At 37.8% G+C, this 17743-nt stretch overlaps 1 protein-coding gene and 1 long non-coding RNA gene across 4 annotated transcripts in view; both read right to left on the reverse strand.

Annotated features, from left to right (window-relative positions):
• Nucleotides 1-9143: 9143 nt before the first annotated feature.
• LOC119147828 lies at nt 9144-13310 on the reverse strand. The gene is made up of 2 exons (XR_005104164.1): nt 11985-13310; nt 9144-10829 (listed from the first exon to the last, which is right to left on the reverse strand). It is a non-coding gene; the product is annotated as an uncharacterized LOC119147828 (long non-coding RNA).
• Nucleotides 13311-14111: 801 nt separating this feature from the next.
• Nucleotides 14112-17743, reverse strand: part of NCAPG2 (non-SMC condensin II complex subunit G2) — a 48504-nt gene continuing 44872 nt past the window's right edge. For all 3 annotated transcript variants that reach the window (XM_037385278.1, XM_037385277.1, XM_037385279.1), the window contains one exon: nt 14112-14340. In XM_037385278.1, the coding sequence (XP_037241175.1) occupies nt 14289-14340 (52 nt within the window). In that variant the 3' untranslated portion in view covers nt 14112-14288. The remainder of the gene's footprint in view (nt 14341-17743) is intronic.

Genomic DNA, 17743 nt, shown 5'->3' on the forward strand with positions numbered 1-17743 from the left:
CTGTGTGTAAATTAGATGAATAACAGTATCACAGTGTAAATAACATGTTCTGACACATGCAGGTTACTTGCTGGTTCACAGTCATTTTCTCAAGACATTTCTCAGTGCCAAGGTTTTTAATAGTTTTTGCAATAAATTAAGCATCCATCTTTAGGTCTACCAGCCTTGTGAGGTTGTTTTGATTGTGGGTTTTATTATAAAGTTTTCAATAGGTTTCTGAACTGCGGGAGAAAAAATCCTAAAGGGTATAAGTAATTTGTGAAAATTACTAGAAAGATCAGAAAAAATGACTCCATTTTTGAAGTCAGGGATGTTGTGAGGCTCAAACAAAACTGTAGGATTTGATAGTTTCGAAAAAGGAATAGAAGAGGGTATCAGTTGTTTCTGTAAGGGCATATTTAAATCTTTTTGGTAAGGGAATCTAAACTAGTAACAATACGGAATGGTGGCTGAGAGGGTAGAGTATCAGGTCTCCATTGTCAATGTGTCTGGTGGTGAATGTGAGGCTATATGAAAGAATGACACTGGAAAATGCAGATCCGAACATTTCAGCACAGTGAATAACATACCCAAGTTTAGTATGTCATAGAATCGTAGGATCATAGAATGGTTTGGGTTGGAAGGGACCTTAAAGACCAACTACTCCAACCCCCATGGCCACAGCTTCTCTGGGCAAGCTGTGCCAGTGCCTTACTCACAGTAAATTTCTTCTTAATATCTTATTTTCTATCTTAATATCTAATCTAAATCTACCCTCTTCTAGTTTAAACCATTATTCCTTGTCCTGTCACTACATGCCCTTGTAAAAAGTAATTAATTGTCCTTAATTGCTGAAGTTGAGTCTTTTTATGATAGCCTTATAGGTGTGAAAAACATGCTAGGCAAAGTGAAAGAAGAGCTGGATAATCTATGATTTTTTATCTATGAAAGATTTGCATCCTTATCCATGGTAACGACAGCTGAAAGGAGTTTTTCAAGGAAATGCTTTTCTGTTTGAAAATGCTGTGTTCTCTAAGGTTTTTCATGAGAAACATACATGTTTTATCCAAAATCCATTAGCAAGGACCAGAAAAAGATCCAGAAAGAGCCAGATATTATTCCAGAAAGGCTGATTGCCCAGTAGCCATGACACATGCATGGCCTGAGATTTTAAATGTTCAAATTTTTCTCTGATTGATTCAAAGACAAGATCTGGCCATTGGACAATAAAGTCAGCCTCTCTCTCTCTCTCTCTCTCTCTGTTTCACTGGGTCATTCAAGATTATAGTAAAAGCAAACAGCCCTGCTAGAAAAGACATTGATAGGCAGAAGTACTTCACCATGGAAGAAGCAAGAAGATGAGTATAGGATTTATTTTGTTGATTTAATACTGCTTAGAATGAAATAATAAGAGTAATGAATTAATAAGCTGGGAATTGAGTTAATGATAGAATTTTCAGAGATGCCAGAAGAAAAGGTGCCTAAATTACATGAACCAAAAATTGGGTGGGGATGAAAAAGAAGATAAACACAGGATTCAGTTAAAGTAGAACATTGCCAGAGAATAATTTAGGCATGGAAATACACAAAGAGAAAATACTCTTAATAGTTATATACTTATAAGTAAATAAGTGATATGATTAAAATGTTTATAACAAGATTAAAATACGACATGATAGTTAAAAGCTAAATATTAAGGTCTATAAAACACAAAGGTAGCATCTGAGTTTTACTGTGTACTTTGCTACTGAGGTCATGTGTATAAGCCTTTGCAGATCTGTTTTTTAATTACAAATGGGAATTATATATACAAGCATAGGTACACCTGCGTGACTGTAGAAATTATGTATGTATACTTTACTTGTACAGGATAGAACTGCATGTTTCATCTAAGGATCACAGACCTATTTGTCGTTTTAGCCAAGTATAAAGAAGAGCCTGAACAAAAGGTCAGTTCCAGCTATGTTAAATGCAGTCTACCTGCATAGGCAAATACACCATGAAGAAAAACAAACAAAAAGAGCATTAAAATTACCTTCTTCATTTTCTTTCTTCATCTCATCCCCCCCCTTCTCCAAATCATGGCTTCTGAGCATGTTAATTGCAGTTCATTTGTACTGTTAATGGGTCCAAAATCCACAGGGAACAATATCTATCAGGCAGTTTATCTAAGATTCAGTAACCCAGATATCTTGGCAGAGCTTTAAGATGTATGGGGTTGGGGGGGGGTAGGGGCGAAAGAGGAGAGAAAGAGATAGAGAGTTTTGTGCTATATCTGTGCCCAGACAAGACAGAAATTAGACTGTTTTATTATTTACATTTTCTGGCTCTAGAGGACATCATTGGTAAAATATTCAAAGCCTGTAGTTGTATATACAGACAGAAAATGAGTCTCTTGGAGGCTCAGCACTGCACATGTAACCTCCACCACGCTTTTCTGAGGGCAGAAAGAGCTGGCTGAGCAGCAGTAATCCTCCTGCACCCTGCTTGTGACCTGAGGACTTCTTTCTGTGAAAAATAAGGCCAGAAAAACCATCTCTAGAGCCACATCTTGGAGTCCCATGGTCACAAGAGGAACAGTACCAGTTACCACTTTGTATATTGCTGCTGTGAGCAGTCATAAACTCTGTTTCAGGAGGCTGATGAGCACTGGACCCTCTTCAGGATGATCTGGCAAAGACACTCTTCAGTGACTGCAGAACTGTTCACACATGCATATTTTGGAATATTTTGATTCTATTTATTCACTATTGTTGATGGAAAGTTTAAAGTGACAACATTTCTTTTTAAATTACAGGGCCAGGGTTATTTCAGCTGTATTGCAGAGGCTGCAATAGGTCTGGGATGAAAAATGATCAAAACAGTTAACAGAAATTTTACACTGCACTTACAACTAGTTTCTTTTACTTATGTATTTTGAAAAAAGTACATGCATAGTTAGGTAGCTCTGTATATTCAACCCTTTCATTAAGAGAAAACACGTGACTTATTCCATGCACACATTTTTTAAAATACAGAATTAAAGTAGTTAATATTTTAAAGCAGTTAAGAATGAAGGACTTTATCCTGCCATAGTGATAAGCAATATGTCTAGAAAGCCATCCAGTGCCTGCGACACCAAGAGTGTTTAGAGGATGTGAAGCTATAGAAAAGCCAGGATTACGGAGAGCTAAGTCATATAACTCTCTCCATAGCAGTACAAATACTCACTTAAATTTTGGTTTGGTGGTTGTAGCCTACATTCAGGGACTAGACTTATTAAAGGAATAGAAAGTTCCTAATGGGAGAAGTATTTAACTGGTGTAAAAAAGTGTAGCTCCAGGTCATATCAGCAGTGGTTGTGGTCTTTCTCAATTATTGCACATTTCATAGTATAACTAGAAGTACTTGAAAGCATTCTAGCATTCAATAAAGAAATTACTGATTTTCAGTATTAGTTACTTCATATCTACAAAACTAGCAGAGCCTTTGATATTTTAAAACTATTTCACGCTGAATTCAGTTTAGCATGAAAATAAACATTTGCAGGGTCTAGAAGATGTCACATTACTTGATGGAGACTGTGGTAGGATTAATTTTATGTTTGTGTTGTATCTAGGAATAATGTTTTAATGTACAGTTGATTTCAGCAATTTTACAGCTTTTCTTCTTGTTTCCAAAGTCTATTAGAAAATGTCTTTACTCTGGATCATGCTGAAAGTTTTACTCTGGATATTTCTGCATCACTGAGGAACAGGAGTTCAACACGGAGCCAGAAGAAAAAATCCTTGAGAACTGTGCAACTGCATGACTGATAGAGTTTAAAAAAGGGAAATAAAAGTAGGTTGATTTTAGTTATGTCTCGTAAGCTGTGAGCTGGTCTTTTATTCCCTATGCTGTAACTGAATGATAATGGTTTTTACGTGTTGCTGGAAAAAAGCAGTTGGAAAGGAGCCTAAAATGGTGTTCAGGGCCTAAGAGATGAAATGCAGCCAGAGAAAACTACCTGTGAGAATAGCAGATGTGACTTAGATTAACTGAAAACTATACATGTGACTTACCTTAACTGAAGACCTAAACATCCGCGTATACAAGTGCTTAGGGCAGCATGTTTTGAGTTGAATTCCAAGGCTGTAGAAACCCTTGGTGCCAGACCAGCCACTTCAGTGTGCATGGTAGCTGGGGCTTGTGGGGGAAATTTCCATATCCCTTCTGCTGGTTTGCTAGGGATGTTGGAGAGATCAACTTCTGTAAATGTAGGCATATGCAGGTCTGGTTTGAACCCAAATCAGTTTGAGATTCATTTAAAATTCTAACCAACTTGTTCAAATACCACTTACGGTGATACCTACATTAAACAGGGTGCTGATGTTTGATTTAAAATTGGTTGAAGAGAAAGAAAAGGTGGCGTGAAGCAACTTGCAAGCAACAATGTATGGATGTTCAGAACCTGTGCAGAACAGATCTTCAGTGTCTCAAGATGGGGATACAATAACTGATGAATCCCAATTCTGAGGCCACTTCTGACATCTTTATATCTAGCGTCAGGCTGTGAAGAGGAATTTGGGCTTCACTGGGAGACGGATGGCCTCTTTGAGAACAAGCACAGGTCACTGACCTGCACTGGAGTTGGCCCTTTTAACTGAGAAAGTCTCGATTTCTTGCTAATGCCTGCCAGCATCTTAGATCAACAGAGACTAAACCGTGACTTGCCTATGTTGAAGTCACTGGAGACAGATTTCAAAATCAAAACCACCTGAATTTCTACTGATTTTCATGAGTGTTTAGAGATATCAGCACAGCTGAAAAACTTACCTTCTGAGCATAGCAAGATGGTATATCCAGATTAAACAATTAGACATTACTAAATGATTTCAGCAAATGGGTTCTTGGTCTTCAAAAACCAGGTTGAAACACCTAGGTGTGCAATGAATAATTATATTTGGTTGCCATTGATAAAAATTGTTTTGAAATGCCAATAGGGAACCAAATTTTTAAATTAATTAGGTGCTTTTTTTCAATAGGAGGGAGCTCAGAAACAGGTACAACATTCTATTTTTATCCATCTTTGCTAATCTGTAAGATTTGATACTTGCTGAATGGATTTTGCAACTAATAACTAATTCCCTGAGATATCCATTCCTCTTGTGCTAAATTAAAGGATGAATGAGATTACCACATTTTGTCATTCTGAAATAATAGGCCTGTAGTTGATTAAAGCTGCTGGGGAGCTCTGGTTACATGTCCCTCACTTTCTGTGTCTGACCTGGGAACCTGAAGTCTAATTCAAGTACTAAGCACCCACAACTGCAGCTGGAGATGGGTGCTTTGAGGTGACAAGTGTTATACAATGTGACATCTCACACCGAGTTCCCAAAATTCAGAGAATTTTTTTAACTTGGTCTCACTGTACATTTGTAAAATGGTGATAAGTAAATCTACAGGGAGTTGGAAAGATACATGACTCACTGTGAAATTCTGGGACTGCAGAATAGTACCATAGTAACGCCATGGTGGAAGTTAACAGGTTTGTCCTCAGAGCTGGGTATGAATAGCATGCAGCAGATTAAGTGTAGAGCTGTATATTGAACAAGTGGAGAAAAAGCACTGAGTATTTGCTGTCATCAACAGCAAGGGTTTTGAATCATCCAGAGAGCAGATACAGACAGCACTGAGTAGGGAACAGTTTGTGTGGAATAAGTAACTTTTCTTAATGTAATTAAAGATATCATGTCACTCGACACATAATCAAAGGGGAGGTTTAAAACTGCTTCTTTAACACATCTTCATTTTGATACCCCCTGACTTTTGAGTGCCTTAATTTTCAGCTCTAGCGGTGTTCTTACACCATGGTTTCATGTGCTACATATGAGGGAGGGTCTGGTTTCACAAAGCCCCAAAGTGCAGACTCTTGCATTTTCCAGCTGCTGTGGTGGTGAGAGGAAGTGCAGGACAGCAAACAGTCAAGAAGCTGCTTGTGCTCCTCTCCATTTTTTCTCCAGCATCTCTTTTCCTTTGGCTACTGAAGACATAATATGCTTTTGGGTTAAGCTCATCCTCTTTGTATGTTCTGCCCAGAAAACACTGCTGTTCTGCTTACTGCAATAGACAAAAGCAAACCTGGTGGTGACCTCAAGGCTAGAATATTTGCTATAGCTGGTTTATGAATATAACTTGGAGTATCATTGAGAAATATACTGGGATGAAAACTAGAATTGAACAATATGTTTGATAGCAATGCAGAATGGACCAACAGCCACTGAGCTCAGATCATTTTCACTTCAGTTTTACAGCTTAATGCTTATTGACATGGGTTAATTTGAATAGGAAAAAAAAAATTAAGTACATAATTTCTAGTGTGAAAAATTATAAAATCTTCCTCAAGGCATTCTGATATCTCAGCATACAAGGCTGCTTGGACCACTGCCTATGATGTGTTTCTTTTAAAGGAAGGTCACTGAGGGCATGCTGTGACCGTAAAACAAAAAACAACAACAAAAAAAAAAAAGTAGGGAAAGTTCATGGTAATGACAGCTGGGGAAAGGAACATTGCTTGGACTACATTGAAATTACATTATGTGTCTTTGTAAGTACAAGATTATGCTAAGAATAGTCCTAGGTTCTGGTGAAAGTATTAGAAATTGAGTAATAGAAGAGACAGGATGCTCTTTTTCTGTTCTGAATCACTACTTTAAAAAACCTTGCCTTTGCTCCCTGTTGTAGTTCACAGTGTTCCAACAGAGCATCAAAGACCGAACAAAAACAGTTACTTGACTTCTCAAGGGAATATTCCTCCTAGGCTGAACGTGTTCCATGAGCTTTTCTGCTTTGTATAATAGAGCTTCTACTGTATATGACTAAGTGGGTTGAGTCATACAGATATTTATTTTTTTTATGCAATGGCTTTAATAAACGTGAATGCGCTGCTCTTGGTAAAGCCAAGAAGTGACTACCAACTTTGAAAAAGCAGGCCACTATTGCCAAAATCTTACTATTTAAAAAATTGTATCTCCTTATGCCATCCTAATCTACAGCTAACCTCTTTAGCATGAGAACATCAAGAAGAGGTTGGCAGCCCCTCGCCCGTAAAAAATAAAGCAAAGGGAACAGGTGAAAGCAAAGATACCGTGCTGGGGTCCCACCCGCTGACTGAAGGGATGTGGGTGGCTGCGCAATAGCCGTCACAAAGAAGTGGCTTAGCAAGGGCTGGGGAGGCAAGTCAGACTGGGATTGTCAGGGTGAGTGAGTTCCCACACAGCCCTCCTGTGTGCTTCACTGGGGAACTATCTAGCGCCTGGACCTGGCCTAAGCCCCACTGTGATCAAAAGAAATCCACGGACAGGTGTGGAAGTTCCACCTTCTGAAGGGGAATTTCTCCAGGTGATTCATAAGATAGATGAACAGGGTTCCTACTATGAGGTTTATGATGGATATTTAGTCTTCTATCATTAATTCTCCTACATTACCAATGAAAAAAGGAATATCACAGTGAAAAAGTGGCAAAGGTACAAAATTCTACTCGCAAAAATTACATTAAACACAGAAAGAATACTAAGGCAAAAATAAACTTGTAACTGGCATTTTCTTTCATTAGCAGTTGAATGAAATTAGATGTAAAAGAGCTGTCCTAAACTGGAACTGCAACAGGAAGGTTGAGAGCTAAAGGGACAAAGATGGTCTTCACAACAGATTAATGAAAAAAGAATTCTCCTCTTCCCCCTCCCTATAATTTCACAAAAATAAAACTGTTTCCATATATAATTTTTTCCACAAAGTCAATGTAATTCCAGAGCCAAAAGCATCACACCTGTTCAGATGTGCTAACTGCACAGGAGAGTCTTTCACCAGACAGCACAGAGTGCTTTCTAATATTAGATCACATTGAAACAAGTCTGCTTTTAAGCATTCAATCAATGGATCATGATACACGGATAAATTAAAAACTGCAAGCTAGATTCCCTGATCTATATATGCTGCTCAGGCAGTTTAAGGCTCTATGATCTTAATTGGGAAGATAAGAATTCCCCAGAGGCTGGCTGACCTGTGATGGATGGCCCAGGACCCAAATACTGCTGTCGATTCCAATGTAGATCAAATCAGGGAATCAGGAAGCTGTAATCAGATCCCTTGATAAGTTCTCTCATTTTCTTGCATCAAACAATTCTTAATTTAATTGCAGATGGACTAGTTTTACATTTCTTCTTTTTCAGTCCTAATTTTTAGAATTCTGACAATAGCAGACACCTCAAAATGTAAAATAATCTGACAAATACTGCAAGTTAGTAACCCCACCTTTAATTTTTTTAATTTAAAAATCAGATTCTTGTGTCATAGATGTAATGTAAGTCTCCATGCAGTATAAGTCTCACATTTTTGCTACTGTCCTTGAGCTTGACTATATAGGCTATTGTGGAATCAAACTGCACATTCCCCTAGCAGCTCCTGTATGGGCAAATTCACCTGCTAAGCCTGGTGTCTGGCTGAGGCACTTAATAGAAACAGCTTTCACTGTAAAACTGGTATTTTACACATAGTGGGTGGACAGCCAGATGAAAACAGCCATCCTGCAGATCAAGAGCAGCGGTCCATGAGAAGGAATCTGGGCACAGAGGATGAGAGAAAGGTAACTATTTTTGTCATGAAGGATGGTCACTTTTAGTAAAAGAACACTTAAAGGACAAGCCTTAAAATTCTTTGTGCGGAACTGAAAAAACACTGAGAGTAAAATCTTTTTCTTTGTATTAAGTAGTGTCCAGTCTTAGAGAACAGTGTAAGAAAGGACACAGCTTTTGCCATTCTGATCAGTAAAATGAGCTCCCTCAGTGAAAGGAGCTTTTCCTTCAGTGGAGCAGTGGGAGACGTTCAGTCACACCGTCACTCAATAGCCTAGAGCAGGAACTAGATTCACTCTTTTTTGTTTGGTTTGGGTTGAGGTTTTTTAAGGATTCTCTTGGATTGGTCTGTTTGGGTTTGTAGCCTCTTATAGATGCTGTATTTTTCCATTAGATGATATTCTGAGAAAATAAGGTTTCAAATATTTGCCTTTTTTTAATAATCACGGCAAGATCTCAGAAAGGTCAGTGCATGAAGCCTACATTTCTTGCTATTAAGCTGGTACTCAGGTACAATTGGAGGCAGTTGTTAAGTCAGGATTGTTACATTAAGAAACAAAAGAAAAAAAAATGTCAAATGGATATTCTTTATTACCATGAAAGTTTAGCACAAACAGTTTAATAATTATCCTTAAAAGGCAGGAAGCATGTGTCATTACACATTGCAAAGAACCCAAGAGGAGGCTGGGCTGGCTCTAGCCTCTATTTTTTGATGCAGGCAAATGGCTGTACAGGATCCACGTACCTTTCCAGCAAGAACTGCTAAATGGTACCTACTTAAAATGTAAGGTTTTACAGCAAAGCATCCATTACTGCAGCATACAAAAAAATTATTAACCCAAGGCAAAGATTATTATTGGAATAGTTAGACAGATAAGGAGCTAATTGAACAGAAGAGGGAAACAGATTAGGCTGAAAAGGAATTACTAGTGATGTTCTGGAATGGCACCTTATTTAATATTTTCATTAATGACAGTACAAAAATAAGCATGAACTAATAAATTTGAAAGTATATTTGAAACTGGGACAAAGTTGACAGCAGTATCAAGCAAAGGTGTAGAATTTTACATAGGAAGAATTTAGTAATGTGAAGAAACGTGAAAGAAGTGTGAAGTCATGTTTTTGAGGAGAAAGTTATTTTGCTGAAAACAAGATGGTCCTCTGGTTAAAAAAAAAAACACACAGGAGAAAAAAGTTGGTAAGAGTCTCTACTTCCTAGAGTCATAAGCAATAAGGAGATAATAGTAACAGATCTCCTACCATGATACTGTTTTAAAAAAATGCTAACAGATATAACAAAGTGAATTTCCATTTCTAAAGTTTCCTCAGTACTAACGTATATAATTTCTGCAGCTTTTATAGAACCATGATGTGGAACTGGACAGAGATAAATGACCCACTGTTATTAGAGAAGACTAAGGACACATCTATGCTGAGCAACCTAACCCAGTGAAAAAAATGCCAACGATTGCCAAGTAAATTAAAGCTAAAATTACATAGCATTTTGAAGCCAGGGTCATGCTTAGACAAGCAGCAGTACGGCTACACAGAGCCCAGGACTAGAGTCTTATCTGAAGTAGATTAGGCAAGATTTCTGCCCATCTGCAATGGCTTAATGAAACTGAAGAACTGCTGGCTGGCTGCAGAAAGTTTTGCAGCTGTTCCTGAAATCTGCCCTTGGTCAGCTAATTGTCAAGATGTAAGTGCTAAGCCACGTGCTTCTGTCCGAAATGGGCAGCTCCCACTCTAGGTACTCCTGATGCAGACACAGCAGGACACTGTACAACGGGCTTGGTTCACAAGACATCAAAGCAAATCAGCAAATAATACTACAGGGCAGATGGTGTGTCTCGTGATTTCGCATTGCAGTCATTATCATAAGTATTCTTCAATAAGCATTTATCAAGTGGGGTGAAAGATTTTATGAAAATTGGTCTCGCCGATTTCCTTTTGTGAGTCAGAAGACCCCAAAGCACTTGACAGCAGCAGTACGCATGAGTTTAAATGCAAGGTGAGTTGCAGCTATCATGGGAGTAAACAGCAGGTGCAAAGTGTGCTGCTTTTTCCTTGGCAGGTCTGAAAGTTTGTGTGCTTGAATCCATACCTGAAGACATTTATTTGCTACGGAAGAAACTTGAGAGCTTCTGGGTTTTCTTTAGCTTATAATTTGAAGCTGTGATAGATGGAAGACTGCTGGACTTTGTTTCCCAGCCAGACAACAAAGCAAATTAATATTGTCATCAAAAAGGGACCAAGACCCTACAAATAAAATTAAAACAGAAGATTACTGCAAATAATTCAAAGCTATGGCTTTCTTCAGTAATAATTATACTGAATATATATGCATGAAGGGGAGAGCTATAGACATGCCGCTTACAGGTACAACTGTGACTCAGAAATTTATTTACGAAGCAGTTGTACATTAAGTGACTGCCAGTGCAAGTTGCTCAAAAGCATATCTTATAATGGTGTTACCTTGCTCATATTTCAAGCAAATTTATTAATCAAAGCCAAGTTCAACTTCTTGAAAAAGCGAAACAGATCTCAAAGGGTCTGTTTTAAAATTTTGGGAAGTTCTCAGATATACAGTTAGGATACTGCAGTTGGCTGAGTTATTATTCCACTGAATATTCTGTAACAAAACCCGAAGACTAACCCCTCTCCCCAAATAGAACTTTAACAGCACTTCCAATTATTAAAATGAAACAAGTCTGTTTTACAGGTTTCCAAAAGATAACTCAGCTTACGAAACATACTATTTCATAGAATCATGGAATGGTTTGGGTTGGAAGGGACAGTAAAGATCACCTAGTTCCCACCCCCCTGCCACGGGCAGGGACACCTGCCCCAGCCCAGGTTGCCCCAAGCCCCGTTCAGCCTGGCCTTGAGCACTGCCAGGGATGGGGCATCCACAGCTTCCCTGGGCAGCCTGGGCCAGTGTCTCACCAACCTCACAGTTAAGAACTTACTCCTAATATCTAATCTAAATCTACCTTCTTTCAGTTTAAAACCATTCCCCTTTGTTCTATCACTACAGGCCCTACTAAATTTCTATTTCTTTATCTTCAAAACAGAATGAAAATGTTAGGATTTAGCATTTTGGCAACCTTAGTTTGCAATGAAAACAGCAAATAAAACCTGGGACTCATGATATTTTTGTGAAATTTGTTACAAAGACCCAAAAAGAAAGCACTGACAGACCTTGGCTCAAGGAACCCTAAGAACATAATTATCTGTGTTGCAGAAAGCCAACATTTTTTCATCTGTCAAAGCAGTTCAGTAAAGCTGGACTAGAAATTGAGCTGAAATCTATATACCAGCTGCACAACTAACTCAAAATGATTTCAACATGCTTGAGAACCACTTGAGTACCAGCCACCAGGAGGACAAAGGTTTATCTTTAAATTTTCTTACCCTTCCTAGCAACACCACCTCTGAGTTCTTCTGAAGAAATCTGCAGATTTCTGATGTTGGTATTACCTTAATTTCTTTCAGGCTCAGGGATATTACATCTGCAACAAGTATTCCATGAAAAGTGAAAACTGAAAAAGCAATATTATACACAGAGGGAAAACGTGGCAGTAAATTTGGATTCTTTTCTAATTAATAACATCAGCAAATACTGAAAGACTGAGAAGCAGGAAAAAGAAACTGTCATTTACATATTCATTAAGTAATTTGTATAACCAGAAGATTTAAAAGGTCATTACTGGAACACCTGCCTGTTAACAGATGTAGAAGAATGAAGGCCAAACAACACAATTTTTATAAAGATGTCGATAAACAGTTGGCAGACTTACAGAAACCTGCTGTGGCAGCATTAGTCTTTTTGGTCAGGCTGCTGTTGTGGGTAAGGTAAATCTGGAATTCACAAATCCATACACATACTGACTTCCCTGTTGCAAAGCCTGACAGTTGTATTTAAAGAATTTGATTGCTTTTAAATATAAACATTCAAGCTAAATAAGCTTTTATCCAGTGGGGAAGATTTATACACTAAGGTCAAGTATGTTTGCTGTAAAGCAGGATGAAGGTAGTGCATTGCGCTTAACAGAGCAGATAATGGGAAAAAAATCTCACAATCTCTTACCACAGAAAGAAAACCAGCACAGTAGATGCCTGTTTAGATAGATAGGGGTACAGCACTGTGCAGAAATCTTCATCGAGAACAAAGAGTCTGAGCTAATTTCACTCATTTGTTAGTTTCCATTTCAGTGCCACTCAGTAACACTGCGGACCTCAATAAGCCATTTGCACAAGCACATAGTGAGAGTCACGTCACCTCATTGTAGACAACTGTTAGATGTCCAGGTCTTAGCTGGTCACCATATGCTACCTTTAGTCTGTGGCTGAATAATTTTCTGGGGATTCCTGTTAGATCTCCTAAAACAGACAAAAATATGTCATTATGAACGGTACAGGTTTTGGCTGGGATAGTTCATTTTCTCCATGGTAGCTAGCACGGGGCCGTGTTTTGGATTAGTGCTGGAAAACGTTGATAATTTGGGGATGCTTTAGCTAGCGCTGAGCAGTGCTTACACAGCGTCACGGCCCCCTCTGCTCCTCACCCCTCCCCACCAGTGAGGAGGCTACGGGGGGGGCACAGCCAGGACAGCTGACCCCGACTGACCCAAGGGACATTCCATACCATTATATACCATAGGATGTCACACTTAGTATATAACCTAGGGGAAGGGGGGCGGTGGTGGAGGGCTGCTGCCTGGGGACGGGCTGGGCAGTGGTGAGCAATTGTTTTTTCTGGAGTTTTATTTTCCTCTCTGAAATTTTTTCCTCTTTTTCCTTATAATTTTTAAATATTTTTTTTTTCATTATTAAACTTTTTATCTCAACCGGCAAATTTACTTTTACCCTTACACTTTTTCCCTGCCCCATGAAGGGGTGGGGTTTGTGAGTTGAGCCTTATGGCCGCTTCTCAGGACGCCACTGAATGGGACACCCCTATCCCTTGGTGTATCAATCAACCACTGCTCCCAGGGTGGCATCATCCCACCACTTATTTCATCCCACCACTCAAACTTTTAATAAAAATATTAAATAGCATTGGCAACAGTATCTGCCCTGAGGAATGCCGCTAGTAACTGGCTTTCAATGCGACTGTGTAGCATCATTATTCTTCAAGCCTGATGGCCCAGTCAGTTTCCCACCCACCTTCTAAGCCCACCTCTCTCCAGTTGGGCTATAAGGACACTGTATAAGCCTGTCTCTTTGCCAAGGACAAGAAAGATGACATTCTCTGCTCTCTCTTCTTCCACAAAAGGGAGGGAAATCAGGTTGGTTAGGTAGTTTGCCCTGGGTAAAGTTGTGATAGCTATTCTCAATCTCCATGTTGTTCTTCACGTGTCTCAAAATGAAATAAATTTCCAAAGCGTATTCCTAAAGGTTATGCAGCCTTTCGAGGGACTGAGATCACATGCCACTTCAAAGTGTATCAGATACAACTATTATTTTATAAAAACGAAGATACTGATTTTACATACCCCCTGCCCCTAAGGTGTTTTTATACAGAATAACCCCTTCACATCCGTTTGAAAAAATCTTTACTATTACATTATTTCTATACACACTTTTATACATTTTATCTGCTTTAAATATATACAAATAAAAGAAAATAAACTTTAGCTATAAGTTTAAAATATAATCTTTCTTTTAAAACCGGTATGTCTTCCTGTAATTTTCATGACAAAAGCTTCCACATGGTCAAGGTTTCAAAAATTCATCCAAAATTTTCAAAGATGATTCATACAGGATTCTGAAATGGCATAAAACAACGCATAACAGGATTAGATATGCTAAATCAATCATTTACTATTTGATTCTCAGAGTACAGCTACCACATGATTTCTTTGATCCGTTATTCCATATTAGTTTAAATATTAAATATGCCTTTACAAATTATTTTTGAAATAGCCATTTTTTTCTTTCAACTTTTCCATTTTTCTGCTAATCATCTCTAGCTAGAGCATAATCTCCAGCAAGCCAGTTTAAATTACTATGTCAATTCAAGCACATTTTCTAATATTTCATCACCTATTTAAAGAAGCCACTTTTCTTCACAGCATTTTTACTCTTTTTTTCAAAAAAATAGTCAAATCCTTTACCAAGAATTCATACAAAGGTCAGTTTTCATTCTTTCACTTTCTTCAGTCTTCATAATTTGTCTCCTTACCTGTGGCAATTTTTTAACAAGCCCGAGCTTTCTAACTTATCCTTATTAAGCAGCTGCCTTCTTCAGCTGCAGGTATGCCCATCTCAGTCCCTTTGTGACTCTCTTTTGTCTCACATTACTCCCTAAACAATCTCCAGGGTCAGCCCTGAAATTTCCATTTGGCAGGCCCTTTTCATTCTCTTGCACTCCCTGACATAGTCACTCACCCAGCCTTCCTAGTTGCATTCTCATGCAACAACTTCTAACACTGCTCTAAAATATCCTCAGAAGACAAAAATGGACACTTTGGTCTTCTGTCAAAACATTATTTCACTGTTAACCACTATAAACTTTATCCTTCATGTAACTTCAGTAACAGATTCTGTCACCTGTATTTCTCAAGCATTTTTTTCCTCCATATTTTTATTATTATAGTCCTAGACTGATGGCCCCAAGGAAGCAGGGTTAGACAGCCATTAATGACGCTAAGTTTGGGCATTCATCATGAGTCACCCAGACCTGAAATACAAGAGGCAACGCTGCAATTTCACAGCAGTGCATTGAACATTAGGGCTCCCTGAATTCAGACTGCCATGGCTGCATCACATGCTCCTCTTTATAGAGCTACATCCTTTAAGCCATGATGGAACCCAAAATAAGCTAGTATTATACTATAAAATTAGTCTAATTAGGTAAGCACTGTGGTTTTAGACACAATGCTACTTTTTATAAATTTTATTTTGTTACAATTTATGGCTAATAAACCAATAGATCTGCAATGCTGGACCAGGTACCTGCCACACACAACAAACCGTCATTCAGAACAACTGCATGCCTCCCCAAACAGGCAAATTGAAGTCAGTTTTACCAGGTACCTTTCTAGTGAATTTCTAGACAGGTGGCAGACAAGTCATACACAAAGTTAGATCACAAAACAATTCAAGAATCATTATTTACAGAGGCAATGAGAGTGTAATAAAGAGTTTGGGAAGCTAGATGATTATACTAATGAAATATCTTCCCGCACAGCTATCAGCTAAATCTGAATTCTAATACTCATGAATCAGAATACTAATCGAATACAAAATATTAAGTAAAAGGTATTATTCTATAGCACATTTGGTTTTATAGAGCATGCAACATTTTTCTCTAGCCTCCAAATCACTACATTGACAGCTTTATTCGCATTTTTTGTCTAGACATAAATATTTGCATTTTATAAACTAATGTGTGTGCCATTACACTTGAGGAAATTCTCTCTACATACAACATGTTGTCCAGAATTTTTAAGTGCACTGAACAGCATTTTAAAAATAATAGACCCACAGGGCCATCTTAAAGTGCTAACTCAGCTGAAGAGGGAAGACTAAATTACGATGAAAAGTTTTGCTTCTGAATTAGTGCAATAATTCCTTGTTTAAGGGCAGCACTTTAATTACTACACCAGACAGCATTTTTATTTTTTTCTTTCTTTGCTAATATGTAATAGTTTACTTCTAAGTCTAAATTTAAGATGCTGGCACAGAATGCCAAGCCTCTTGGGAAATTAAAGAATGCCACTATTTCCTGGTATACCTGGGTATTAAATAAATTAATCCATCACGGAGTTGTTATAAGATAATGCATTCAGAAGCAAAAAGTAATAATACTATTAAGTATGAGTTAAAAAAACAGTAATCTATTTTAGCAAGCATCAGTGCAGCACTGTATTATAAGGTTGTGCTCAAAGTAATGATCAAAGATCTAGCTTGCAGCATAGCATAACTAAAATTTCAGTGTTTGGCAAGTAGAATAGGATGATAAAATAGTCCACAAACAGCAGGGTACATTTTAGACTGTATATAATCACATATTGGTTATATATTCGCACACTTGTACCAGAGCAAACAGCCTGTCAGAAGACACTAGAGGCTCAGCCTGGTCCAACACTATGTCTATCTGAGAAAATGCAAACACACTTTAAATTAGTCAAGCAAAACTTAATCACTGAAGAACTTCCTCCTAACCTTTTTTTCAGCATGAATTCTTTTACCCTTCTAGGAAGAAAAAAATCCCCAACATACCTGTACAAATACAAATACTCCCAAATTCTGCAAAGCTGTGAGAGAGCTTCTGAATTTTGTTATCATATTACAATTCTGATTAATGTTTGAAAAAACCAACTTTCTATCACCATCTCATATTCATGATCTTTTAACTTTATCTGCAACTACCTCTTGGTTTTGTATTACACAAAAGGTGGCCATTCATGTATCATGAAATTAAAACACTGTATAGGTTCTTATGCTCTTCACTGCCCCAACTTCTAGGCTGCTTTGTCCCTGTTCACTGGGCAGAGATGATCATATGGATTCATAGAGCAATTACCTGTGTTCTTTACTGAAATTTATAGTCAGTAGTGCACTCAGGTGGCAACAATTATTCAATTTAATGTGCCCATTTATTTAATCATGTTAAGATTTGCTTTAATTTCTCAGCCTTTCTACTGTCTTGATTAAAAGAAATACAAACCAAACCATGAGACTCTACTGCTCACCCTTCTTTTCCAGATTATTATTATTATTTTTTAAAATGTTTTAGTAGAACACCTAGCAACCCAACATTAAATGATTTCATGGCAAATTAAAAAAAAAAAAAAATCTTTGTTTGATTTTGTTTTTAAGCTAGGTCCCAAGTAAAAGAAATTTGTTCACAGCCAAGCAACTAATTAAAAGTCTATCTAGGAAGCAGAGTCCTAGTTTAGTTTTAGAAGTCCAATTATGTAGTGATTTTTAAAAATAAGATTTTTTTTTGGTTCTTTTTCAATTTTATGTTACATGACCACAGTGTCCTCTGTGGAAACCACTCAGTCTTGACAGCAAAATTTCTGTGTTGTATTTACTTGTGCCAGACAGGAAATGGAAGTGAAGGGCACACTAGTTTTGACTACCCACCTCCCCCCCCCCCCTTTTTTTTGTTTGTTTTTTAAATATAATTTTTCATGGTACACAACTGAAGTGGTACGTAT

This window comes from Falco rusticolus, chromosome 4 (assembly GCF_015220075.1).
Source record: "Falco rusticolus isolate bFalRus1 chromosome 4, bFalRus1.pri, whole genome shotgun sequence".
Classification (NCBI taxonomy): domain Eukaryota; kingdom Metazoa; phylum Chordata; class Aves; order Falconiformes; family Falconidae; genus Falco; species Falco rusticolus.